This window comes from Harpia harpyja, chromosome 6 (genome assembly GCF_026419915.1).
Source record: "Harpia harpyja isolate bHarHar1 chromosome 6, bHarHar1 primary haplotype, whole genome shotgun sequence".
In the NCBI taxonomy this organism is placed as follows: domain Eukaryota; kingdom Metazoa; phylum Chordata; class Aves; order Accipitriformes; family Accipitridae; genus Harpia; species Harpia harpyja.
The window spans coordinates 33,389,465-33,415,995 of NC_068945.1; the positions used below are offsets into that span (position 1 = coordinate 33,389,465).

General features: G+C 38.7%; 1 protein-coding gene across 9 annotated transcripts in view; it reads right to left on the reverse strand.

Moving 5' to 3' along the window:
- Positions 1 to 1,528: 1,528 nt before the first annotated feature.
- MON2 (MON2 homolog, regulator of endosome-to-Golgi trafficking) overlaps positions 1,529 to 26,531 on the reverse strand; it is a 92,376-nt gene continuing 67,373 nt past the window's right edge. For 3 of the 9 annotated variants that reach the window (XM_052790803.1, XM_052790798.1, XM_052790797.1), the window contains 6 exons: positions 21,776 to 21,836; positions 20,339 to 20,462; positions 19,308 to 19,515; positions 18,401 to 18,483; positions 16,361 to 16,503; positions 1,529 to 6,088 (listed from right to left, as the gene is read on the reverse strand). In XM_052790803.1, coding sequence (XP_052646763.1) covers positions 5,915 to 6,088; positions 16,361 to 16,503; positions 18,401 to 18,483; positions 19,308 to 19,515; positions 20,339 to 20,462; positions 21,776 to 21,836 — 793 coding nt within the window. In that variant the 3' untranslated portion in view covers positions 1,529 to 5,914. The other 6 variants (XM_052790799.1, XM_052790801.1, XM_052790800.1 and 3 more) reach the window with 6 other exon arrangements.

Sequence of the window (26,531 nt, forward strand, 5' to 3'; positions counted from 1 at the left end):
GCGGGAAGGGGAAGGCGGGAGGGAGGGGAGGGAGGAAAGAAAGGAGAGAAACGGCGGCGGGGGAGGGGGGGAGACACAGCAGACAGACGACCCCCCCACACACACACACACCCCCACCATCCCCCCGACCCCCCAGCCCGCCTCAGCCGCCCCCCTCGCCCGCCCTCCGCAGGAACGGCGGCGGCACAGGACCTGCCCGCGCCGCCCCTCCCTGCGGCTCGGCCGCCACGCGGCCCCGCCAGACCCACGCCTGGCCCTGGCCCCGATCCCGGCCCCAGCGGCGGGCCGCCCGCCGAGGAAGGGGGGTGCGGGGCGGGGAGGCCGGCCGCCGCCGGCCGGCCGCCCGCCCTGACCTCCCGCCGCCCCCGCCGGGCCCCGGCAGGCCGGTCCGCCCGCTCCCCGCAGAGGCGGAGAGCGACGGGCCGGGGCGCTCCGCACCCAGCCCCGCCGCTCGCCCAAGGACGCGTCGTGCCGCCGCCGCCGCCGCCGCCGCCGGCCGGGACGAAGGGGCCGGGGAAGGACCCCCGCCCCGGCCGCCCCGGCGGGGAGGAGGGAGCCGAGCCCGCCGGCGAGGGCGTCGGGGCGCAGCCCGGAGGGGTCGGGGAGGGGGAAGAGCTCGCCTTGCCGAGGCCGCAGAGCGGAAGAGGCGCCGGGCGGGCGCGCGCCGCGGCCCCGCTCCCGCCGCGGCTCCATCCGTCCGTCCGTCCCTCGCCGCCGCCGCCTGTGTGTCCGGCTGAACCATAGAGATCGTTGGAGGCGGGGGGAGAGAGAGGCTCATCCGCTGCCCACGTGACTGGACATGTCACTCACCCGGCCGGCGCCATCTTGAAGAGGGAGGGGGAAGGCTGCCCCCGGCTAGTAGTCAAGATGGCGCGGGACGGCGACGGCAGGCGAGTCGCAGGCGGGAGCTGCGTCGCGCCGCTCCGCTGCGGCTCTCCCTCCCGCTCCCGCGGGAGGGCGTCACGCTCATCCGGGGGGACGCCGGGAGGGGCGGAATCCCCCGCTCTCGATCCGGGACCTCCGAGCGGCCGCGGCCGGAGCGGGTCCCGGGGGAAGCGGGGGCCAGGCGAGGGCGAGCAGGCGCCCTCAACCCGGGGCTTCTCCGGCAGGGACGCGCGGCGCCCGGGACGGGCCGTCCGCCCCTTCACGGCGGTGGGTGGCGAGGGGCACCCGCGCGGGGGGGGGGGGGGCGCCGCGGCGCTGGCCGGAGCCAGGGCGGCCGGGCCGGGGAAGGCGCCGAGAGCTGCAGGGCGGCACCGAAGCGGCACCGTGCTTTCTGGCTACGTGTGTCTTCCAGTCACAGGGGGGAAGGAGCCCGCCGCCGCGCCGGCGTTCCTGCAGCCTGACGGTGCCCGAGGGACGGTGGGCTGGCGCGGCGGCAGGCGGCGGAGGTAACGCGGCGGGGCAAAGCAGAGGGCGCTGGCTTTAGAAGTAGAGGGCGAACGTGGCAGTCCTCGGCTGCGGGCTTTGGCTTCTAAAATGAAGCCGGTTTGCGCTCTAAAGCTTTCTTCTTTTTTAAAACAAGTAGAAAAGGTGGAAGCTCTTTTATTTCTAAGTTGAAATAGACCGCAGGACCTCTACTCCATACCAGAAACTGACGGCAAAGAAATAGATTGAACCTCATTACAAATTCACAAGAGTTACAAACGCGAACATTTTTATCGCTTGTTTTGGCCTTCACCACCGATACACCTTAGGAACAAATCGACTGAAAAAACCAGCTACCAACACGCAAGAGGAATTAGGTTGCAAAAGTTAAAAAAATGACTGACTCGGTTTACAAAGACTGTATTAACATCAGTGATGCAGAATACGGAAATAACCCAGCTTGCAGCCAGACCTCAAATGAAACACAATAGTCTTGGAGTTCCCAGTACAAAACTGTCTACGACACGGGTTGAGAATAAAATGCAATGCCTTTAGTGACAACTTGAACAAATCTGTAGTTGAGAAAGTGACACTAGAAAGCAGCCAAAACGTTGCCACCCAAAGATAAAATACTTTATGGTCAAGTAGTTCCCTGTTTGTAAAGTTGCTACCTATATTGAGCATCAGGTGCAATTAGATCACTGATTGCTTGTTTAAAAGGCATTTAAACCAGTGACATTCTGTTGAAGAAAACGCTCCAAGAGTTTCTGTATGCTTATAAAGTACGTATGTTTTTGATACCGACTGACAAGTTAAAGAACGTTCTACAGCTAAGAAAATGGAAGCATCCAGTAACTAAGAGTCCTTTGCTTCTGGTTCTGGAAGGGACAGCTTGATCTCCTTCAGACCACCTTCTGTCAACTCTTGTTTTCCTCAGTAAAGCCATGTAATACTATTTCTCACAGGGACAGTAAGACTTGTTTGTTCTGCTATTTGAGGTCAGCTCAGGAGAGGCAAAGAATTACAGAGAGATGGATGCGCCAAGGAAATGTATGCCCCATTCCTACTCAGTTAAATTAGAGTACACATGAAAACCCAATTCTGAAAAGAAACAAACTAAAACTGAGAAAGTTTTAAGTGTTTATTAAAAAAAAGGTGGCAAAAGGTAGATATTATCACACTTTTTTTCCTATCAAAAATTTCAGATTTATTTAAACTAAGATTATATTACAAAAGGTACTAATAGTGGAAAAAATCCTCCATACTTAGTCAGAATATTGAAGTTTTTAGTTAATTCTGGGTTAATTTTTACCTTTTTTTTTTTAAACTGTACTCCCTTCTGTTCTGTGGCCACTTCAACTATATAAAGCAACTTTTACACAAGACCATCACTATTTCATGTCTCCATGACTTGTTTTCCTGAATTAAGGTCTCTTATATTCATTAATTAACACACTGAAATCCATCTTAACATCATGAGTACATTTAGAAAGTTTCTTGGACAAAGAGTTCACAATTTCTGTATGAGAAAAATCAGCACTTCTGGGTGAAAGTAAAAGGCAAATTTAAACCGCGTCATTGGGATTAATTTAATTATTTATAAGAAGGGGCAGATAAACAACAACAGAATAATGCTTCCTCGTGGAAGTTTGGTAGGTTTATTAACTGAAATATTTGTAGTCGATTGTGTATAGGCAGAAATTGTTATTTTTAAATTGATACCAGATATCACTAAAAACTAAGCAGATATTCAGCATACATCACAATTTATTATATGGCAAATCAGAACATCTACACTGATATTTTCTTTTCGGATTTGCACTTATCTACAAACTAGAAGTCCAAGAAGTTATTGAAGTAGATCCTGGAAAGCAGTGGAAAAGGAACTAAAAGGTCAGGAAGCGTGCAAGGCTGCAGATGGATGCAGGTACCAATCTGCAAGCTTCCAGACCCTAATGTTTGTTGGAGCCACCCACTTTGCTGGTACCCTCATGCTGTCCCATACCCTGTAATGCAAAGCTCTGAAAGATTTTGAGGATTGGTGCCTGCCCTTAGCTACCTTCAGTAATTCAAGTCGTCTTTATTGAGAACATGAATGTACAGCAACTCTCAAAGAAGTCATGCTTACTAGCAAATACTTTCTTTTTTTTCCTCAGATATGAGAAATTCAAATGCCAAAAATAAGCATTCAGGCACCAAGTTATAGGTATCAAAAGCAACGGTAACCTTGCTGACCTGAAAAAATTGGGTAGAAAGCAGTAGTTAAATGTTACATAAAAAAAACAAAACAGAAAAATTGTCTGACAGGAGCGTACGAAAGTGTAGCAGGACTGGAAATGTTTAGTTCAGTTTGCTGAGTTCATGAAGACAATTATGTCACGTACTCATCCAAATTGGGGAACCTATGGAAAACCAAGACAGATCAGTAGCAAGGAGAATTTAAGGTTCAAAAAGATCTGTTTTCTACACCAACAGTAACTGTTGAGCTCTTGTCTTCATCTAGGTATTCAGACTAATGCTATGACTACAAGGAAGTCATAGCATGTCCGTTGCAGAGACAGGATACAACAAATAAATACCTGAATATGACCTCGACGGGGGGAAAAAAACAGCCAAGCCTCGGAGTAGGCTCCTGCAAAGGACACATAAAAAACTAAAAAGCAAACAAAAAACCCACACAGAAAATGCTCCTAGGGGAGCTCAAAAAAACTACAGCACCATCAACACACTGCAGTAGCAAAGTCAGCTGCATTCACTATGGCTGTGTGAGCCACTGACAGAGATTCATCTTCCCCAGTTTGAGACGTCTAAAGTAAACTGAAAAAAACCCCACAAAACAACAGATGCCTAAGCCTAAAGTAGTTGTCCTATACACACATAGCAAGAGCCAGCACTTCCACATAGCAACTTGCATGACCTCTTTTAGGATGGAATGGATCTCTTGCTAGGCCTGCCTATTTGTCTTCCCTGACTGCAAATGGAAGCCAGGCTCATTAGTCTTGGGGTAGAACTCAAAATTTTAGTTACCTAAATCTCAGAAGAGGAATCCAACTTGTGCCTCTCAAAGCAAATACTCCATACTGCCTTTAAGAAGTCCGACTACAGGAGGAATGATTTCTGTCAAAAGTGACTTGTTTTTAATAATGATTTAAATAAGCAGGGAATTATGTTTTAAACCTTATTTTGCAACTGTATTTCTCTCTCCTAAAATATCATTTTTATTACTTCATTAGCAATTATTTACATGTTTGTTTGCAATTAAATATAGTCATTGCACTAAGACTGGCAACCTTTTATAACTAGAGAATACATTTTACATAGTTAATTCTATAGTTTAATAGATGCTAAATGGTTACATTTTATCAGAAAATGGTTGAGTATATTTTTTTCTTGATTATTTAACACTTCATTAGTTTGCATAGAGCTCTATTTGGATGCAAAGTAGAATAGTACAAAAAACAGCATTCAAAATAATTGCTTCTTAGATTGATCTGCTTTAAATATATTGGATACATTCATGAAATACATCTTGTTAACAAAGAGCATAGAACTGATTGTTTCTGGCTGGCACTGCCTTCAGCTTTTAGATAGATTTTAGGTAGATTTTACCTTCACAGATCTATCCTATGTACGTAAGGTAAAAAAACGCCAAGCTTTTTCAATTCCTATTCTGTTTCCAAGTTTGAACTAGTTGTTTGAATTGAGCTGGTTAAAGTGAAATTGAACTGCAAGAAGCAGCTACTGCTATCAGACTGTGGTTTAGCACTTCAGAAACTTGCTTCCTGATTCTTACTCTGCAAAGAGGAAGGGGTTTGTGCTACTCCATTCATCAGTTCAGTGCATTCTCTTTAAGACTTTGGCAACACATAACTGCTTAAAATTTTAAGACATTATAGTGCATACAGCTATAACAGAGGTTATTGATCTCATATTTTGAGAGAAAATATTTAATTTAAATCAGTCTTTTCTAAAATAAATGTTTATCTTTCCTCATTCATTCTAGGGCAGTACTATGTGCAGACTCTGGGGCTCATTTTCGTGGTAAGGTAGTACCGTATTATGCTACAGCACCAAGCCCTGAGGCATGAACAGATGTTCAGTAAGTAGATCTGCAAGTAATAGTTGTGATGTACTCCAGAAACCAGTTCTTTGTACATGTACATGCCAGCAGTACTATGCAAATAATACTCCTGTCCCCTTCCATGTTTTCTCATGAGAGGCTGATCAAAACCAGACTGCTCTCCATCCTTTTTAAAGGTCCTCTGTTGGTGGCAATCCAGTTTTGGCTGCCATTTTTCTATGGAGCCTCTCAGTCCCTCCCCTCATGACCTGGCATTATTAGTCTCTGATGTGACAGGGGAAAGAAGTGCGTGTCTTCTGGCAAGGAAGCCAGAAACATAAGCAATTCCTTGGCAACTTCAATAGTTCCAAGTAAGAAATAGTTAACATTAAAAACAACAGACCCGGTGATGTCAAGTTTCAAGTTTCCAACAGTCTCTCATCCTCACCAGCCTCTGCAGTCTTGAAGCTGTCAACTTCGGAAATATCACTGGTCATGGAGACTCATGCCAAGTCTAAGGCAGATATTCTGTACACAGAGAGCAGCAATTATGATTCCAGCTTGAAGATCAGGGTCTTCAATAACAAAACTGCAAAGATGCCAAACAGATACCTGACTTACAAGGATTTTCTTTCTTATTTTTTCTATTGGCAATCCCCTCTGAAAACAAAACAGCCCAAAAAACTCTCAACAGCATTAAACTGACAGGCAGTATGGGCTGAGGCCTTAAGAGTATGTTTCAACATTGCAGTATTTTTGATTGAAGAAAAAGATGGTAGCTGTATCTAATGTCCTTTCCATTAAGGAACATGCTTCAGGTGAAAAGAGGATTATGGTGCTGACAAACAAGACTCCTGAAGAAGTTCTTAAGGTAGGCATCTGGACCACCAGGGGGAATAAACATGTTAACACAGAGAGAAAAGCTTTTCATACCGATTTTAAAAATAAGCTTATCTGAGAACTCCTCTAAACATAGATAATAAATTCAAGCAATGAATACTCTCACCTGTTGGTAATGAAATGCTGCAGTTAGCACAGTAAATACACAGGTATCTTACCCTTTCTAGCAAATCTGTTTTGTAATCAAGACTTAAATGCTTAAATAAGGAGCTCAGAAATAGAAGGATCAGGTTTTGGCATGTTAACTGTCTAACTGATAGGACACAAGGACTATTACGTTCTGAATCAGAAAAGTGGATGGTAACTAATGCATTGTAGTTCTTCTATTTGATGCCTTTCACAATGCGACACAAACCCCCTGTTCTGTTGGTAATACCACTCAGTACTATTTTTATTGCAAGAATTCCATCCAGTCTTTAATATACACCTTAATGCTTTAAGACGTAACATACATTGTTAGGTGAAATCTAACAGAATAGAGATCAGGTGTTTGATACATAATGGAAAAATGCAGATTTATTTATTTAAATAAAGTTTTGACTGGATGACTTAAAGACAATTAACACAATCATTGTATAGATTAAATGTTATAATATCAAATTATGGATTATGCACAGAAATGGATCAGTTGAGAAAGCCAATATAAAATTTTAATTTTTAATTGCTTAAAAGATATTAAAACTTGTTTTATACTTCTGTTATTAGAAACTGTCGCAAAACATATTTTCAGGTCTAGTTCTTGATGGTGTTAATGACAGCTGTTTGCACTGACAGCCATTTTAACACTGGAGCAATTTTCTAAGGAAAACCATCAAAGCTGTTTTGAAATTAAGTCTCCTATTCTGGAAGGCTAGGACAATTAAATGGAAAAAGCTGACTGCTGCTTAACAGCAGCATCTTACAGTCATCTCGATGAACTGCATTCTGGTTTTTGGGAAACCATTTCGCCAGTTGAGATGTTGAGTTATAATCCTGTTTGCTAGCGTACTTGTAATACATCTGTCAATTTGCTACCATTTTAGTAAGCACACCCTCTTATCCTGATATTGTATTCAGAGAAGCTACATGTAGAGTCTGCACACTCTGACCTTGATCAACTAATACTTGCTTTTAGGGTCTTGTCTGCTTGGCTAGACTCTGTCTCCCTGGTTTGCTTATGAAAGAGTCATGTGAAACAGCGTCCAAAGCCTTGCTAAAATCAAGAGTTAGCAACTAGTTCTTATCCCCATCCACAACATATGTCACTTTTTCATAGAAAGAAATTAGACTAGGTTTATGTGACTTGATCACAGCAAATACTTATCAGTTGTTACGCACGTCATGGATATCTTGCTGATGCTAACAGCAGATTTTGATTTTTACTTATCAGAAAAAGAATTAATGTCAGGCCAGTTGATTTCCATCTTCTCCATTTTATCCTTAAAAAGTTCAAGCACTGGTTTTGGTTTTTTTCAGTTACCTGGTACTTCTCTTGTTTTACATTAGTTTTCAAAGATGATCTTAAAAATGCTGAAGTTCCTTAGATTAGTTCTTCAGATACCAGGAAGAAGTTCTTCAGGCCCAGTCAATTTGACAACATGTAACTATCTTCTATCCTGTTTTCCTTTTTCTAGGTAAGCTTCTTCAATGTTTGTCACTCATATCAGTTGCACGAGCAATACACTGGCAGTCGATTTTTGACTTTTTGGATTAGTCATCACTATTAACAAACCAAAAAATTCAACGCACAAATTGAAAATCTGAACCAAACACATGATCACTTGTGTCAATAGCCATCCTCTTTTAAGTAGTCAGCACTTATGTTAGCGCAAATCTTTCACTACTTACAACTGTCAACTGACAGAGAATAAATATGTATCTCATCTACTTTCATCGCTATCTGTTAACTCTGGTTTTTGGTGGCATCTGAATTTCCACCTTCTGTAGGCCTCCCCTCCTTGTGTTTGAAGTCAATGAAATTCCTCATTTAACTGAGTTGGCCTCTTATTACAGCTAGTCTCCGTCTCCTGCAGTGGGATATACTTTCAGTCATGACCTTCACCTCTCCAAGGAACTGTCTTATCTCCTCAGTTCCTCTCTTACCTCAGACTTGTATTCTGTGAGATCTTACCTATCAATTTTCTGAAGTCTGCCTTCCTGAAGTCCAGCGATTTTTATTTTGATATTCTCCCTCCACCATAAGAATCGTTAATATTTAATTTCACTATCTTTCTTACACAAGTTGCCTTAAACCATCCAATTTGTTTCCTTACTTGCTGCTGATGTAGTCATTCTTGATCCCAGCAACTGGTTCCTAGAGGGTGTAACATTGTCTGTCCTAAATGAGAGAGCAGTCATACTTTGAATATGATAAATCTAAACACAGCAACTCGGCTATGAAACAAGATTTACATTTGATGAGTTCTTAAAATATGACGCAACCTTCATGTGAGGAAAGTATTCTTATCCAGGAAGCATGCTTACATGCTGGTGCACAGGTCCTACTGAAGCTCTCAGTTTGAGAAGCTCTTTCCTGAGACTTGAGATAAACTAAATACTGCACAGACCTTACTCACTAAATTTATTCATAACCTGCAGCCAGGAAAAACTGTCCATATCCTGTTAGCCTTGCAATAGACAGAGCAGGAATCAGTGACGTCTCAAACAGTTTACATCCCTACCTAAGCATTTTTACCTAAAGATGCTAGAGATTAAAATTCTGAATCTCGCCTGCATGTGCAAACACTAATCATTAAAAGAGAATTTTTTTTGTACCAAACCAGGCTCATAATGAGCACCACACATTATCTTAGAATATTTTATCCATAAAACTGGAAGGCATTCCTGAGAATTCTTAAGCAACACAATCTCAGTTCACCATGCTAAAGGGGGAAGAAAAATGTTATTCATTGGTACCACACAAGCCACATTTTCATAGCCGATTCCTTCACAACACTATACGCGTACTATGCACATGTACACAAACTATAACTTTTTGTGATACTCCCCTTCCTCCTTGAAAAGTGGCATGGAGAACAATGACAGAATGAAAGCTTAGAATAGATGGACAGAAAATACACATAGTATATTTTATTTTCTGAAGTTTCTACATCCCTGGAAACTAGAGGTGTTTCTGCTAACAAAAATTTCTACTGCATTTGTTTTTGAGAAAGCCATTCTCGTATATTCAAAATTTTTAGTGTGGGCTTTTCAGGTTCCTTTCCAGCAACAGAGCTGTGCTCTTGGACAGAGCCTGGAAATTCTGAGTATTGCATTAGATTAGCCCAAGTTTAGATCCCTCAGGTTCTCATCCCTTAATTTTAGTTGTGTTACTTTTTTCATTAATGTCTTTTTTTTTTTTTTTTAGCTAAATTTTTAATAAAACACTGCAGCTTCTAGTGAAGCATTTTTAATTATTCTTTTCCCAAAGAACAACCTCATCTATTTACAACGAATTCTTAGCACTCTCTGTGACAAGGCTGCTTCAAAACTTGGCTTTTTATATTGGTAACACTCAATAGTAACAGCCAAATTCTTAATCAAATGTTTCTAATGAACATTAGATGTTAAAATAAACCTAAAAGACCCCACTGGTATGAAAAAAATGCACATTTTCAAAACAGTCTTCTACAATGGAAGTTAACTATATTAATCCTTCATGACTTCAAAGGACAGAAAGAAGAATTATTTTCTGTATGTCCCTTGTAGACTTTCCACTGTAACATACTGCCCATCGGTGTTATAAGTACAAGAAGCCACTGCTCAATCATCCAGTTCTGATCCAATTTGAAGATTCATACGATTCGCTTAGCTGATTTTTAAGCTTCAGCTATCATATAAAGCTTCCTTCTTCCTCACCATTTCTATATTCATCTAGCACCAGCTTCCTCTTCCTGCTTTTCATATAATTTCACCATTTTGGGTGAAAGACTTCTGTGTAATTCAAAATCTGAAGACATCCTTTCTTTGCACATCTCTGCCGTCATCATTATCTCTGTATTTTCAATTAAATAAAACTTAAAGGCTGTAAGAAGCAAAGAAATTTTTGAGTTCTGTTGTATTTCTTCACAAAGAATGAGCAGCCTTTTCTGATACACTTTCCAACATTCAAGAAGGTAATACTGCAACTGTAATACTGTTATATCAGTATTGCAAAGCACACATTTATAACTGAAACAAACTTGTGAACCCTAAAGAGTATTTACTCCCCAAATGAAATTATGTTCTACATAGACTGTTACAATCATTTTTATTGGACTTGTACTTGCCCTGATATGCAAAATACTGTCTAGACAAACAGTCCCTGCTCCCAAAACTTAAAAATTAAGAAAAGCACACACAACAAAGTATTGTCAGAAAACAGGGGTGGGAAATCCAGGGAGAAAAGAAGAACACTGGCATATGTGATTATTCCTCAGTAAACAGTGTCTTAAAGTAACAGATCAGATAGCAAAATAGTAAGTTATAATGTAGTAAAGGTTAGTAAGTGCTTACAGTTAAGTCACTTGAAGAGATCAGACAAATGCTCGTTAACAGATTCCCATCTTAAGCCAGTCAGTAACTAGTTTGGACAGACAAAAAGGAAATAAAATGTCTACCAGATTGCTTCTTAGTGGTAAAAGCTCATCATAGGACTGTTCTGTAGAGCTTAAGCAACATTCATGACTCAGCAGTAACTGACTGCTTTCTCTCTAAACAAAAAAAAATAATGCAACATGTATCTCTAAATTTAACTTAAAAAAATCAAGGAGAAACCAGCAACTATTTGGTTGAAATGAATTCTTGCTTACGTTCACAGCTCATTAAGTCCTCCTGATCTGAGCAGTAAAATGAGTAAACCTCAAAGAAACAAAGAATTTTATAGTGCTACATTTGGAACAACTGAAAATGGTCTCAAAGTCCAAAGGAATAGCACATATCCTTTTCAATGGACAGATGATGTTCATGCTTCAGTTGGGCTTTTTCTTCATTGCTGACACAGGTGTCAAGCAGTAACAGTTCACTCTGCTTCCCCAATAAATGTTTAGTCTTCCACTAGATAGCCAGTCATACAGGATAAGTAACTGCTACAGGAGCCTTAACTGCTTGCATAAACAAAAGTGTAACTTTATGGCCCAATGCCTAAACAAAATAGGAATTGCGAAGAATTTACTTTTTATTCCACATGATTGTAGAAGATGACTATAAACTGTAAACACTGTTAATACTTTTACTTGATTTATTCCTATATAGTTTATTTCACATATAGCAAATTTCCAAAATACTATTTTCAAGAAAAACAAACTAGAATTTCTGTAGATCTTCCCTTATAGCTACATCTAGATAGACAACATTAAGAACAAGGCTAAACAGTATTCTACATTGCATGTTACAATTTCTTTAGGGCGAAGAAGAAAACAGAAGAACCCCGACTAGAGTTGCTAGTTCACATTTTGTTAAAATAAGCAAGGTCTCAACTAAATTTATATGAGTCCCAGGGCAGATAAAGTAAACTATATATGTAGATCTATATTCTTTTGTCAGAACGAGTAAAACTTCAAAAACACTGAAAGAACGATGTTGTGAGTACAGTGGCATATAAAGGTACTATAGAAGAATGCTTTTGCCTCAACTCCAATATGAAATCATTCCCTTTTTTTTTCTTGCATTATCATGAAGTAAAAAACAAAACCCAACCAAACAGGAAAAGAAAAGAGGATGACAGCAGAACTCACTGCTATAGGTAAGGACACAGCTGGAATATCCTAGCATAGTCATTATGTAATCTGAAATTAACTTCCAAGAATTAGGAATGTATTCTAAGATACTAGTCTGAGGCTATACAACTGAGGAAATTCCAAAGAATTACACATGGTAGACCGTGGTCTTTTGAGACAGCGCTGATCATTTTTTTTTCCCCTTGTGAAGTCAAACAGTAGAACCTCCACTGAATACAATGAAAAGTAAATTAAGCTAACTCACTGCTTCTGTAGACACTGCACAATACCTTAAAATGTACCACATTTTTAAAGCACAAAAAGTTACTGGAAGTTATTATCAGCCAATGTTTCAGGAAGAAAGTCTTTTCACCTATGCAGAAGTTCAACTAACTACTTTTTTTAAAATTTGCTTTTCTCAGGGAATACAAATATTCTATCAATATTTTGCTAATGGAAATTAAGTGATGTACACGTACAGGTGTAGGCCATGCCTGTGCACTAGTGTGGATCCCAGTTTAAACAAAACCTGCACCCTAGCTGCCTTACTTGTAACTTTCTGACAGACTCCGCTCTAAACAGCCTTATAGGCATGTAGCAGTATCTACAGTCAGAATGTGCACCACTCGCAATGCAACTGCGCCCAGCAATTCCTTCCTTCATGTAAAGAGCCTCACCTTATTCAGGAGCATCCAAGTTGAAGGTTGTAGAAGATGCCTGCCCACGTAGGAAATGAGTAGCAAGCTGCATAATTGAGGTGAACAACTAGTGAAAGACACAGAACTGAGCCATACAGAAAAAGATGAGGAGTAAACAAGCTTTTTTTCAACCCCCAAGAACAGTAGTATCCTGAACTTCTAAATTAATTTCTGTAGAATACATTGATGACTAGTACTCGTGTTTGCCATGTGCTGAGGAAAAGAAAGGCATTAACCTCACTAAAACCATCTTGCCTGAAGGGTTCAAAAGGCCAGCTATAAGAAAGTTTGCCATTTGGCATGAAGAAACAACTCAATCTGGGTGAAAAAAAAAAAGCCAACCCTATCTGCAGAATATGATGATAAACTACTGAAGTTTCACAGATGCACTCCTACTTGCTCTTTTAAATAACTACAAGTGACCATGTATTTCATGTGGCTTAATGTCCGGTAACGTTCCACAGTTCACCAATAAAACAGGTGGGAAAGCAGGCACATGTAAAAGGGAACAAAACAGCTGTCCAGTTAAATAAGGATCACTGATGATAAGCAAATAACCACTGTAGGTTACTTCTAGGAATAAGACTTTTTATAACAAGTTGTCTGCTTGAAGCATCTGTTTCGTAATCAGAGTTACTATGTAGTCTTAAATCCTTGTGTACATTAAGGCAATAGTCATGGCATTGAGACACAGAAGTTTTCCCAAGTCATCAAAAATCTTGATATGAACCTTCTAATAATCTGTAAGACACTCATATTTTCTCTTTGGATTCCCAATCCATGTCTTTTTTAAAGTTGGGGAGAAGAAGAAAAAAGGTGAAGACTGTGGTTACATTCAATAAGCAATGAATGCTCTTCCTCTAACTTCCAGCTGACATATTTCTATACAGTCAGCTGTACCCCTTTTCTAGCTGATTTCACTGACACAATGCAGACACAATCCTGAAAATGTCCACGTTTTACTTCTCGTGACTAAGCAACCCTACAGACTTGAAAAGAACTTGGATGTGCGTCTACTCAATAGGTAACATCAAGTTAAATTTCTTCAGGAACAAGACTTACCTTGTTAGAACATGTAAAAATGTGAAATTTAAATATTAAGAAATGCTGTTTGCATCAAAGAAGCCCTACGAAAATTTAGCAAAAAGTACAAATAGAAAAAAGAAACTGATACTTCAAGTTGGAAGAAATAATGCAGCACTGGACAAGAAGGCACAGTAAAGGGAATAATTCTTACTCACAGACAAAACTAGTCAATGAAAAACTTCTTTTCTAAACTAAGGAGCCTTGTTTTTAGTTCTCAAACTATTTATACGAAATACAAGAAAGCGGTTTGATTATGGTCAGCCTTGGCTTGCATGTCCAAAACATGCCTCAAATAGCACAGATATTATTAATTTTGTAATTAAGAGGAAAGGAAGGCAAGTTAGCTCATTGGTATTTTATTTCAAAACCTTTTGACGATGAATGTCCATAGGTGGTAAATTTTCTAAGTTCTGGAGTCAGGAAAGACTTATACACCTCCTTTTGAAAAAACAGATAAAGCTGAAGATTTGCTTCATTGAACAGAATGCATCTGTGTTATCACCGAAAAACCAATTAGAATCTAACTGGAAACAAACTCACCTTCAGTTTCGTCTGCACACCTCTTTCCAGAAATTCTGGTTAAGATAATACATTCTAAACCAAATTAATGCCCATCTTTCCTGTCCTACCCTTTGTTTCTTCAATGACCTCATAGAGCTTGACTTATCTTCCACTAATTAGGAGAGCAGTTGCCAGGTTTTCACTTTCAGAGTACGGATAATGTTGTTATCTCTATGTGGGACCCAGTTCTGCAGTATACTGGAACTGCTCCTCCTAAGGAGCTATTTTGACATAAATTCTATTAATGAGAAGCATTTGTTTCCTTAATGTAAACTATGTGTTCTCTAAAAACTATCCATGCTTGACAATTAAGTTCCACGCAACTTTGGTCACAGCAAGCTGTTCAAAGCCGTGCTGGCATAACATTATTCACACAGGGTATTTCTAACCCTGACCAGTTCATCACACCTTCAGCTTGAAGCTCCTACAACCTTTACATCTATTCACATATACCGATCAATGTCCCTTTAGCCAGGAAAGTGTAAAGCAAACAGATATAATACCATTTCTTATGCATGATAATCTCTTTTAATATCTACAAAAGACTTTAAGGAACAAAAACCTAAAGGTAAGCTCTGAAATTCTGAAATCGATAGAAAGGCACCTGTGTTGTTTTTTTTTTTACATTTGGCCTTTGTGCTTTCACATCAGAGGTTAAAAATATGTGAATACAGGTGAAACATTATTGAAATAATAATTAATTAAATAAGAGTTTAAGTGCTAAGTCACAAACTTTAAAAACAATACTATTAAAAGTGTTTTGCTTCGATTGTATATTATGTGAAACATTTACTTAATGACAACTTTTACTGCACTTCTAAATGAGTAGCTATCTTCAAAAATACACTTCTCATGATTTTATATCAGACACAGTTTATAATTAAAAGAGTAGAACAATTTGTTTGGGTTGAAAAGACATTACAAAACAAAGCACTTAAAATTATTGAACAAAATATTACAGCCAGGTATTTCAGATATTTGAAATCACCTTTCTTGGGTCATGATTCAAAGACTGTGATACCTGCCAAGAAGGTCAAAAAAGGCTAACAACCCTCAAATATGTATTTTTTTTTAAAGCAAGGCTGCAACTACAAAAATGGATAGAGTAGAACAAACATCTTGAAACAAATATATTATGAAGTGAGGTATGGTAGTGCTGAAGTGCTACAGTGGATTTCTGCATATTCAAACTTACTTCAGGTCAACTACTTTGAAGTTTGAGATCAGCAGACTCTTGACTGCTTGCCGCAATCTTTTGTCATATGACCCTTTGTTAGATGTCCAATGGCCACAGAGAAGATACATTCAATTAAGCAAAAACTAATAACATGATCAGATATGAATGAGCATATCTGGCAATTTAGAAGGCAAACTGTAAGTAAAAAGGCAAGCATACAACTTATTCATAATAAATACATTTTCAAGCATTTAACATTATCAATATTTTAAAAAGAATTTAAATAATAAATGCAACTATTTTATACAGAACTGTACCATTTATTATACACACAAGTATATCAGTTCCCTTTGTTTACAAAGGCTGGTTACAGATATATGGAATGTTACAGTACCATCTTGCATAAAATTTTAGTACAATTCGTACTTCAAAAAAAGGGTGCAAAACACCAGCCTAATAAATCTGACTGAATTGAAATATTTTTAATTACATCATTAACACATACACAACAAGCTGTACATAAGCCCACTTTTCAATCACCACTTCAAGATACTGTAGCAAGTACATTAGATTATAAATGATTCCAACTATTCAGTTAAATTTATTAAAGGTTTGCACTGCTACTCACTCTGGAACCTTTGAGATATAGCCTCTATTCATGAATTACTGAGCTCTTGTTAGTACGGTTAAAAGGCAGTCAGCACTGGTTGCCAAAGTACTAGTCACAAGAGATTTTCTCAGAGAAACTTCACCCGGGAACAAACATTTTTGGATACTTTTTTTCCTTCAAGAATAAAAAAAAAGTTTTATGGGGTCAAGACTCTCCATTCTGTACCTTGGATGCTGGTGGGTGCATGAAGTCCTTAAAGGGAACCAGTGCCTCTTTCAGAGCAGAGCACACTTCCGAGGATGAGCAGGTGATACATTCTACTAAAGTCGGGTACAGGGCAATAACTTGTGCCCATGTGTTAGCATCAACTGCAATGAAGAAAAGAACAGACTGAATCACTTACTACTGTCCACATTCTTACAATGGATTTTTTTCAATACCTGTAAAAATAAGGGCACATTTGGGTGCCTAAACATAGGTACCTACTGCTATATAGACACTACGACATCTGTACAGGGCTCTCAGATATGATGTAGGATTTTAGCAGGAGAGCCATACTCTTTTTTTTTGCAGCAGCAGCTGGAAGCCAGATGGGATATCCATAAAATGGCACCACACACCTATGTTTCTACATATGAGTCAGTCAGTGTGTTTTCTGGATGAAGAACTGACAAACCGAAGATAATACTTTTATTAAATCCGCAATCCACATACATTTTCTGCCTACTTTTCTAAGCTATTGATGGAAAATTGAATTGGACACACATTTCACTTTTGGAAACTTGTCAGCAATGAGGCCTTCTATTAATTTCAAATCATTCCAGATTACAAGAGCTATAGAAAGCAGAGGGAGAAACACTGGACCAAGACACAAAAAAATCCATGGTAAAGTTTGCTAGTCCAACAAGTGAAATTAAACACTGCAGCATCAATCTTATTTATTACATCACTTCCTTGCTTATCTCTCTTTTAGCTCTGTTTTCAAAAGAGAACAAACCACTGGTTTCAGACATTAATAATTCTCTTAAAGAAATAAAATTATTAAAAGCTAGAAGAAGTGGGAGTAAAGTGATTCTCTACTTTGTCCAGTGGTTCTCTTCATAAGGAAGCATGCAGGAGGTTTGGCAATCACTGCCACATATGGACCAGGTGAAGAATTTCCCTCATTGCAGGAAGAGGGATGTGGGGAACAGTCCAGCTGAGTTGGCTACTCTACCCCTCTAACAGAAAGGCCCACCAAAGTAGCACTGCAGTTGCCTTCAGGGTTCACCAAAAGGCTTTACGTGTCCTGGCATAGTTCTGCCCTCAGCCTTCTGCCATCAGCCTTGGAAACCACATTATCATAAATCTGGCTGCTCAGTGATGCTGCAAGTGAGGCACTACCTCTTTCAGGAAACCACCTGCCTGTGTTTTTCTGGAAAGGCTGGTTTCTTTGTTTGTTTCAGGATTGAAAAGTTCTCTTCTGTTCCTCATAATATCAAAAGCAGGGAGGTAGAGGGAAGTGTTGTATATGCAATTCAGTCAGAGTTTCAGAGTCCAATACAGCTGGTTTAACTAAGACTCCTGGCTAAGTTTTCTGGTGGGAACTCTTTACGCATACAGTAGGTGCAGCTTACAGGAAGAACAGGACACATGATTATACGTTAAGTTAAGGTCTTCATTTAATTCAGCCCTTCATATACGTATGTCAACCATTTACTTGGGCATCAATGAGCTAAGACATCTTTCCCAATGCAGGGGACAGGAGGTACTAGAGCAGGAAGAGAGGGAAAGCAAGACTGCATTAAGTATCTAACAGCCTACCCATGCGTTTAACTTGTACACCCCTTTAATTGCAGAGTGAACCTATGTGAACGTGATCCACAGCAACCTATAAAAGTATCATGAGAAGAAAAAAAGATCTAGCAAGACTACATATATTTCAGAACTCTATTAACATTTTATGGAAGGTTTTTTATTTGTTTGTTTTTAGAAGACACCAAGCTCTATCTAATAAAAGACACCATAAATTGAAGTTTTCTATTTTATAAAACGTATCTTGGAACCTTATACTTTTAGGTATACTGGAAAAACTTTGTAGGTTTTTTTTTTTTTTTTTGGTCTACCTGCCACCTACATATACACAGAATTACAAAATACTGCATCTTACAGATCACACTTTTATTTCAAATTTGTGTGAAAATTACTGCAGGAAAGAATAAATATGTCTCTGTGGCAGACATAAGCTTATCTTGTTTAGAACCATGTTGTTTAACAATAACTTACCATTTTCAGGTTGAGTTTTTTTAAGTGAATCTATGAGAGTACTGATAGCTTTTAAAACAAAGATGATTTCTGTTACTTGTTGCCTACAAAGGGAAAAATGCACAGTCAACTACTCATTTTTGTCTCAAGAATGTTAAGTTTTCTGTGAAGCTTACACAACATTAATAAACCACGTAATGGAAACAGCTGCAATGAAGCCTACCAAAAAAAGGATATTTAGAGATTAAGGTTATCATTTGTCTTTAACTTTCCCACCATCATCATTGTCTCAGCTAAGATAGCTTTAAATTTGATACTGGAAACAGTAACAGCATACACATATCAACCTGAAAATATTCATGTACGTGATTATCTGTAACACAAAAATAATCAATTTCATCATTCATGATCAAAACCTTCAAAAGTTAAGTGAAATTTAAATAAGTTCCCATTTTAAAGAATTTCCTGGTACTTTGGTCCATTTTTTGTGTTTCAAGAACAATTACTTGAGTAATGATTCACAATGTTGCTGTTTGGATATTTTATCTTATTTTTGAGGAGACTCCACCTCTCAATTTAGAAACTATACATAGCTCTTCTGGGAATAAAGGGAAACCAGATTTCAGAAATATTATGTTATAGATATCAGAAACCTTGTTTCAGCAACTGAAAATGATAGTTACTAAGTCATATTCCTATTGTCTATGTAACAGGACTGAATACAACCATTATTATTTAAAGCTTTTTCAACAAAAAAATTAGTATCAACATTTTCTTTGAAATGTCTTCCCCACAAACATTTCCCTGGCTTTAAATTTCCCCCCCACACACACACACTAATTTTTTAATCATTGAATGATATTGTGAATGCAACCTTCTTCTCAAAGTACTAGTAATACCTTTCATTTCCTAAAGACAATGTACCTACCGTGGAAGAGGACATTTGCCACTCAATCTCTCATCTTCTATGTAGCGATGCAATACATCCTGTGACCTTTTCAAGAGCACAGAAAGTGCCATTCTAGAGATGTAGCCTTCCTGAGGAGTTGTGACTTTATTACTGAATGAAAACTGGAGCAATGTTTCAAAACACACCTTGGAAAACTCCTCTCTCATTCGAATATCTATTTCAGCTTCTGTCAAAGTAAAATGTCGTATTTAATTGTGCAGGGTTCTTGCCAATACAGTAAATGTTGCATTTCAATCAGTTTATTATAATTTGCAAAAAGGTTATTGCTCCTCTAATATTAAAAAAGATTAACAGTGATAAGAACAAATATTAAGAATACACTCTAAGAAAAGGTGACTGTGCAACAATCACGATAGTTCCAAAAATAAAAGATGAAATATGCAACACATTCAGTAACATGTCACCTACTTGACATTGCTTTAATAATAAAATATACAAAATCAATTAAAAAGCCCCAGCAACCCCAGTTCTGCATCATAAGTACTAATATTTGGTACTGTACAATCCAAATATTTTTCTCTGTAATGGCTTATGTCCATTTTTTTCATCTTTCCCAAAAAACTATAAATGTTTTTTCTTAAAGGCAGAGAAGGTATCTGGTTAGGTACACCATATAGTTACGTTAAGGTAATTTCATTTTTAAGAACAGGATATTGTGTCTGTCTTACAATTGCCTGAAATTATTGTTAGAACTATTTCAGCTGGCACAATACAAAACAGACTATGTAGAAAGTATTGAGTAACATAAGTACAATATTATATATGATACTGACCAAGAAGTAAGGAAATAATTTTTTAAAAATTGCTAGGAATGCTCGGCAAGTTCCATGAAATAAAATATAGTTCATAAAAACAAGCCGGATATCAAACAGTCTATACTGAATACATGCCATGGAACTTCAAGTTTTTATCAGAATAAGTACTTTCAACATTTTCAATACTTTCTAGTAGATTTAAACACCATATCTTTTGTCATTCAGGTACCATACCTGTAAAGGAGGATGACTGAGAATGTATTGAGCCTTTATTGAGCATAGTCATTATTTGACCAACAAATTCCTTAGGAATAAAATTAGCATATGGCAGTATCTCTGTGCTGATAAGCTGCACCACCTAAAATAAATTAAATGTATTTATATTGGTTTTCTGAATATTAAAGTTGTAATTCTAATATGAAGAAGACAGAAACATTAAACAAGAGACATGCCTAATGAAACTTCACAAAATCTTCCAGTGCTAGCTTTTAAAATTTGCAGATATGTCCAGAATTGTGGTCTTGCATGTAACATTAAACCCGAAATAATAAACTCCCCCCCCCGCCACACTTTTGTCAAAGCTTCTGAAGCAGTTATCACTCAGATTTCCACTGACATTTGAAGTATGTTCTTCAATTTGAATTTATGGTTTTGAAAAGAGAAGATCTAAGATTAGGAATCTCCCTCTCCCTCCACCCAATTCAATATCCTCACTATGACATTAACATATATAGCACATGCTTACAATGTGACATCTGAAAAGCAGAACAAGTGAGTTAATTATCTAAACGAGCTTAAGGCAATGCACATTAAGTGAAATGCTTTCTGTCCTTGGTCTTGATGCTCCCACTCAGGAACAAAGTGGGTTTAGATCTCCGTAAGTTAGTGCATTAGATCTCAGAGTTCTGCTCACTGCAGACAGAACCGCTCCCGCTTTTCATCCAGACATCTTTGTGTCCCAGCTGCCACTCTGGAGAGGTGACAGGCAATCAAACCCACAGGTATTGCTATGTCTTCTCTGCAACTCTTCTCCTTTGTACCCCTCATCCCCAGTCTGCCACATCCCTTTGTCCTGGAGTGAAAGGGGACCAGTCCCTCTTCATTCCAAGTATCATCATCTCTTAATTTTCTTCGGCCTTATCCAACCAAACATGATCGCTTTTACAATTACAGCGGTCTCTGTACTGCACAAAAAGACATCTTTTCTTCATTTATGCACAAGCTTTTCAGTATTGAGAACACATCTAGAGGGCAACAATGTCATTGCTGACTGAATGCTCCTCCTCAACACAGAAAGCACTCACTTTAGGTTTAATTGTCAGCTTCCTCTGTGGTTTACAATCACCTGTGTAATTGCTTGGCAATAACATAATAAGGAAGAATCAGGTAATGGGTTAGAGGCAGAAACAGATTCTGGTTTAGCCACTTCACCCTGTTTTGAACTTGAGTGGACAAGAAGCAGTTTTTGGCATGCCGCCTCCTACTTTTTGCATAACTGCAAAGCAGCCGAATACTGAGCCTATGAATTTCCTGTCTTGTTTTCAAAAAGAAAAACAGTATCACAGAAAAAATAATGAATGGGTAACCTTTCAACAAATTATTTCAGGACCAAATGCAATCTGTGAATGTCACTATCTCGTTTTGTTCGACAGTATATTTTAGTCTCCTTACCTCAACATCAATACTCTCATTCTTCTGAAATTCTTGAATTGAGAGATTATCAGGAGGTGTACTAAAAATGAACATACTATGTTACACTTTTAAATTCACAACACGTGTAAGGAGATAAATATGGGAAAATGCGTTACATTTAAAGTTATTACATGCATCAAGTTGGTACTATTATATGGTAATAATTAACATTTTAGAATAAAATCTTACAAATAATGATGATAAAAGTGATTTAAAGGAAAAAAGTAGTAAAACACTAAAATTGAAGAGTTACAACTGATGGACCTGATTAAGGACTTGCATCACCAACACCACTTTTCATATGCATCTCAAAGTAATCTCTTGTCTTATACGTGCAAAAGTTACAGTATCTGTTCAGATGAGTCTGTGAAGGTATCATCAGGGGATCACAGTTTATTACCTTTTACTTTTTCTCTCACTATGCAAGATAAGATACATCTTGTATATTGATTTTCAGCAGTACATCTATAAAAAACTTAATTTTAATACTACATTTTCTTAAGTGAAACACGTTTTTCATTAATGGGACATTACTTTGTCTTTTTCCTTGCTAACTGAAATGATATATTTGTTCTCCTTCTTAATTAATTTTATGAAGAGACAAACCCATTTTACAAACAGTAATTCTGAAGAAATTCAGAACTTTCTGCAGTTCTTCCATTGTATATAAAAATGTATTTACAGATGAAATGTCCAAAGTGATTCAACCATGAAAATTACCCAATTTACCCAAAACTTTATAAGATCCTACCTTACCTGCTTGTAAATTTGGAAATCTTGTACCATTTGATTGGATGTTTTATGCCAACCATCAGTCATGCAGTTTTCTCCGGTGGAGTTTTATCTCATTTATTGAGTCCTTCCTTGTACTTACTGGACTACTCTTTCAGTAAATTCAAATTTCTTTCCTTTGCTGGATTATGCTCCTGCTAAGTTATTGGGCCAAGTTCCTCAGCAGGACGGAAAGAGTAAAGGCCTCCTACCTAGACAGCAATCAACTACTTCAGCTGATGTGCCTATGTCAGTGTTTTAGTTTGGATCAGACATGGGCTTTTCAAGTTAAACTTTTAGACATACCCGTTTATAAACCTTGGTTCATGTCTGGTCTTGGAGTGCATAGAACTGGATTTATTTTTGATGAAACTAAACCAAAAAACATACTCCAAGCTCTCATAGATGCTTGCGTGACAAGAAGCCAGACTAGAGCTACTCTGAAATAAAACGCCCAAAGTGAGCATTCTGCAGGCGATGGCTCCTTATCATGAACTGTTTTGCTCTACAGATCTGCTTCTGCTGCTCTTTGAGGGGGGACACAGAATCAAAGAAGGTACTTCACACAATAGTTAAACTCTGAAATACCTTGCTTATAATCCCATAATCATAGGATTGCCTGCTAAAATCTACACAGATTAAACATACAGTTAGCAAAATTATTAGAAGAAAAATCAATTATGAGCCAATGACAACCTGTGGTACAAGAACTTTCTGAGCTATGTAAATCGGGAAGCTGAAGCAGCATATCGTGAAAATATCACTATGTGGCCACCTTGCGCTTTTCCTTAGGTATCCCACTAATCCAGCAGAAACAGCAGACAGGTCTAGATATATGTCTGTTCTGACTTAAATTATGCTGTTCTCGTTTTTCTGACATAGAGCAGAAGTCAGAATCCTCATGCCTACGTCTCTCTGAAATTTAAAGACAGTTGCAAAACTCACTGGATTGCAGGTTCAGTTTCTCCATAGTGTCTGATTTGCACTAAAGGTAACATGTTACTAGAGCTAATGGAATAACCAGTAGCATTAACAACAAAAATCAGAGACAAGGCGCTATAAAATGTCCATATAATTTCATATATTGCATTCTCTCCTTTTCCCATAGTTTTACTTTTTGTCTTTTTAAAATAACTATATAACATCTTCCAGCTGAGGAACAGTTTGGAAATTTGACCACTTGAAAGGAATAGTTAGAAATATTGGAATTAAGATTGCCTGTGGTACTTCGACTTGCTGCTGTTGTGTATGATGCATCTTAAATTAGACGATGCTTTTTTTTTTTTCCTCCAGAGAAACCATCTGATTAAGTACACAGAATGGTCACTGCTGAGAAGGAAGGAAAATGATAGATTCAATCTGCCACAACATTCCCCGCCTAATTTATGGCGGAATAGGCAGATGCAAGGAAAACAGAGCTCTGGACTGAACAAGGAACCAAGCTGTTCTGTAAGCAGAGGAATCAGTGCAGCATTGTAGTGACAAGCAGACTGGCATCCTCTGGCTTATTCCCAAACTCCCTCCCCAGCCCCCAGCTTTTCCTCCACCCCATGTCTCTCCTCAGGAAACAACAGACATGTGGTGGGTAGTTCAGAGCTAAGCACGTGCTCACTGGCAAGGCAGCTGCCAAATATATGAGTGTGGACCTGTGCCAGCCTTGTCTCATAAGGGTACTCATCTGGGCCTGTCTCCTCCAACCCACTGCCAATCTTAATGAAAGATTTAAGAACTTTAGAGGCTTCTAAATCTCATTCAGATCTGGTTAGTTTAGCTAACAGTTGGGGTTTTTTTCCACAGTGCTCCTGTATGATGCTGACCAAGTCAAATAAGACAGGCTTTTTTCCAAGATAGGCTTTTTTCCCCCCATCTTCTGGGTGCTTAGCATGAGACACCCAAACTTCAGTCTGCACACCTACAGCTAATTTTCAGTTTTGACAATTATGACAGTATGTACCAATGTTCGTGCTTGAAAAATAAATGTATCTCCCTTCCTCAAAGGGATTTTATGTAGATAACTTCACCCCTGTCCGTGAAACACTCAAGTGTTACATGTATGACTAGAAAAAACCCAAAGAAGAAAATATGAAATACCGTATTTATTCTTGGTTTGTGTGTTAAGCAGTCAGGAAGTTTGGAGTTATATATTGAAAACAAAGAATAAAATAAAATATTAAGTAGCTGTTCAGTCAGTACCTTTGGTAGCACATAAAGAAGTTAACTATGCCAAACGTTTAAATAGTAATGTAAACTATTATGATGCACACAAATGCAGGTCATGTTGAAATACATGGGAAACTTTCATTCTAACACTTCCTAATTTACGACTGACTGACTTTCTGAGCTGAGGTTTACTTTAAAGAGGTGTTAAGACCTTTCTGTCCAGTCATCCATATCTGATCTGCCATATATGCTACAGATTATGCTACATACTTGTTCATGTAGCACATTACTCCCAAGTAAATAGATTTTTGTAAGGTGTCTATATGAAACACCTATCTAGGGGCCAAAAGCTTTGCTGGTCTGATGCAGTACAGCCAAACTGTACCAGAAGGGTCAAAAGCCAGGGAAGATAAGAGGCAGTGCGATGTAGACTGTTGCTATGTGCAGGCTGTCCTAGGTACAGAGCTCCCAGCCGCTGCCCACTGTCTAGGGAGGGCTTTAGAGCCTAATAACAAAGAGCTAACAGCTACCCAGAATCCTGCTGTGCACAGCAGCACGCTGCTCAGAAGCATCTTTTTGGAGAATATTGATTTAATTCCCTCATGTGAGCACAAACTTCTGCTCTAGTAAATTATATATACACACACGTTTATTGAATTTTATTTTATATACGGCTTGACATGCTTCCATGAAAGCCTCTGGGAAAGAAGAATGATATGAAATAATAAACAGAGCAGCCTCTTACTAGAAGACAACTTTGTGTAAACTAAGTTACATGAAATGTATTAATTTTTAAATGTCATTTTGATTCATAATAAAAATCAAGATTATTGAGCCTCCTGAGCTGTAACTTGCTTTAACAAAAAAGAAAAAAAAAAACCAAAAAAACAAAAAACCCTGAAACCTATTGGTTGGAAATTGTTAATTCTCTATGACAGTAACACTTTCCTTTTTCATTTACCTGGGCTCTTTTGGCTATATTTGAAATTTCTTGATGTACAAAGCTGCAGAGACCATTTCTGCTGTGCTTTGTACTTTTTAAACATCAATGAGCATCTCCTCTCATTCAGCCCCATAGCTGGCTTGAAATCCTGTTTCTGTCTAAAAGACAGAGGCAAGACCATGCAGAGGAGGTTCACTATTTTAAACACAGAGATTCACAGAGCTTTAATTTAAGGGTTCTAACCACAGTGACCTCTTGCCTAACCAACGCCAACTCAGTTTCACGGGTGGAAGCAATATTAGGCTATCAACCCGTGCGATTTCTAGGAACACAATGATTAGAAGAATTGTAAGTTAGACTATAAAAATGTTTAAAATGTTGATTAAAAATTTAGAACATCAGTGAAATAGAAAGAGTTTTATCTTTCTACTCTATCCTCAGCCAGGTAGAGACTTGGAGAATACGCATGCAAAAATGAGACAGTATGCACTGGGCTATTTTAATGAACAAAGCTAAAGGGAAAAACTAGCCAAATCTGTTATGCAGTGTTGCTAGGAGGACTGACTGCAGAAAGACATTAGCAAGTTTTACAGAGATGCAGATGTTTCATATTTAGAACCACCCCAGCAGTGGTTCTAAATTCTTCTAAGTAAGTGTCTTTGTGACAAAACATTTCAGTTTGCTTGAAGCAGAGAGCTTAAGAAAAAATTACAGAATGCCAGCATAAGAAAATCAATTTTCAGTTCTAACTGTATTCAGGTCTAACTGAATACATCCAGCTGTATTCCTGCCACAAGGGATGACATGTTGGATAATGGTAAAAATCCAGATAATGCAGTAATGCTGTTACTCTGTCTCACC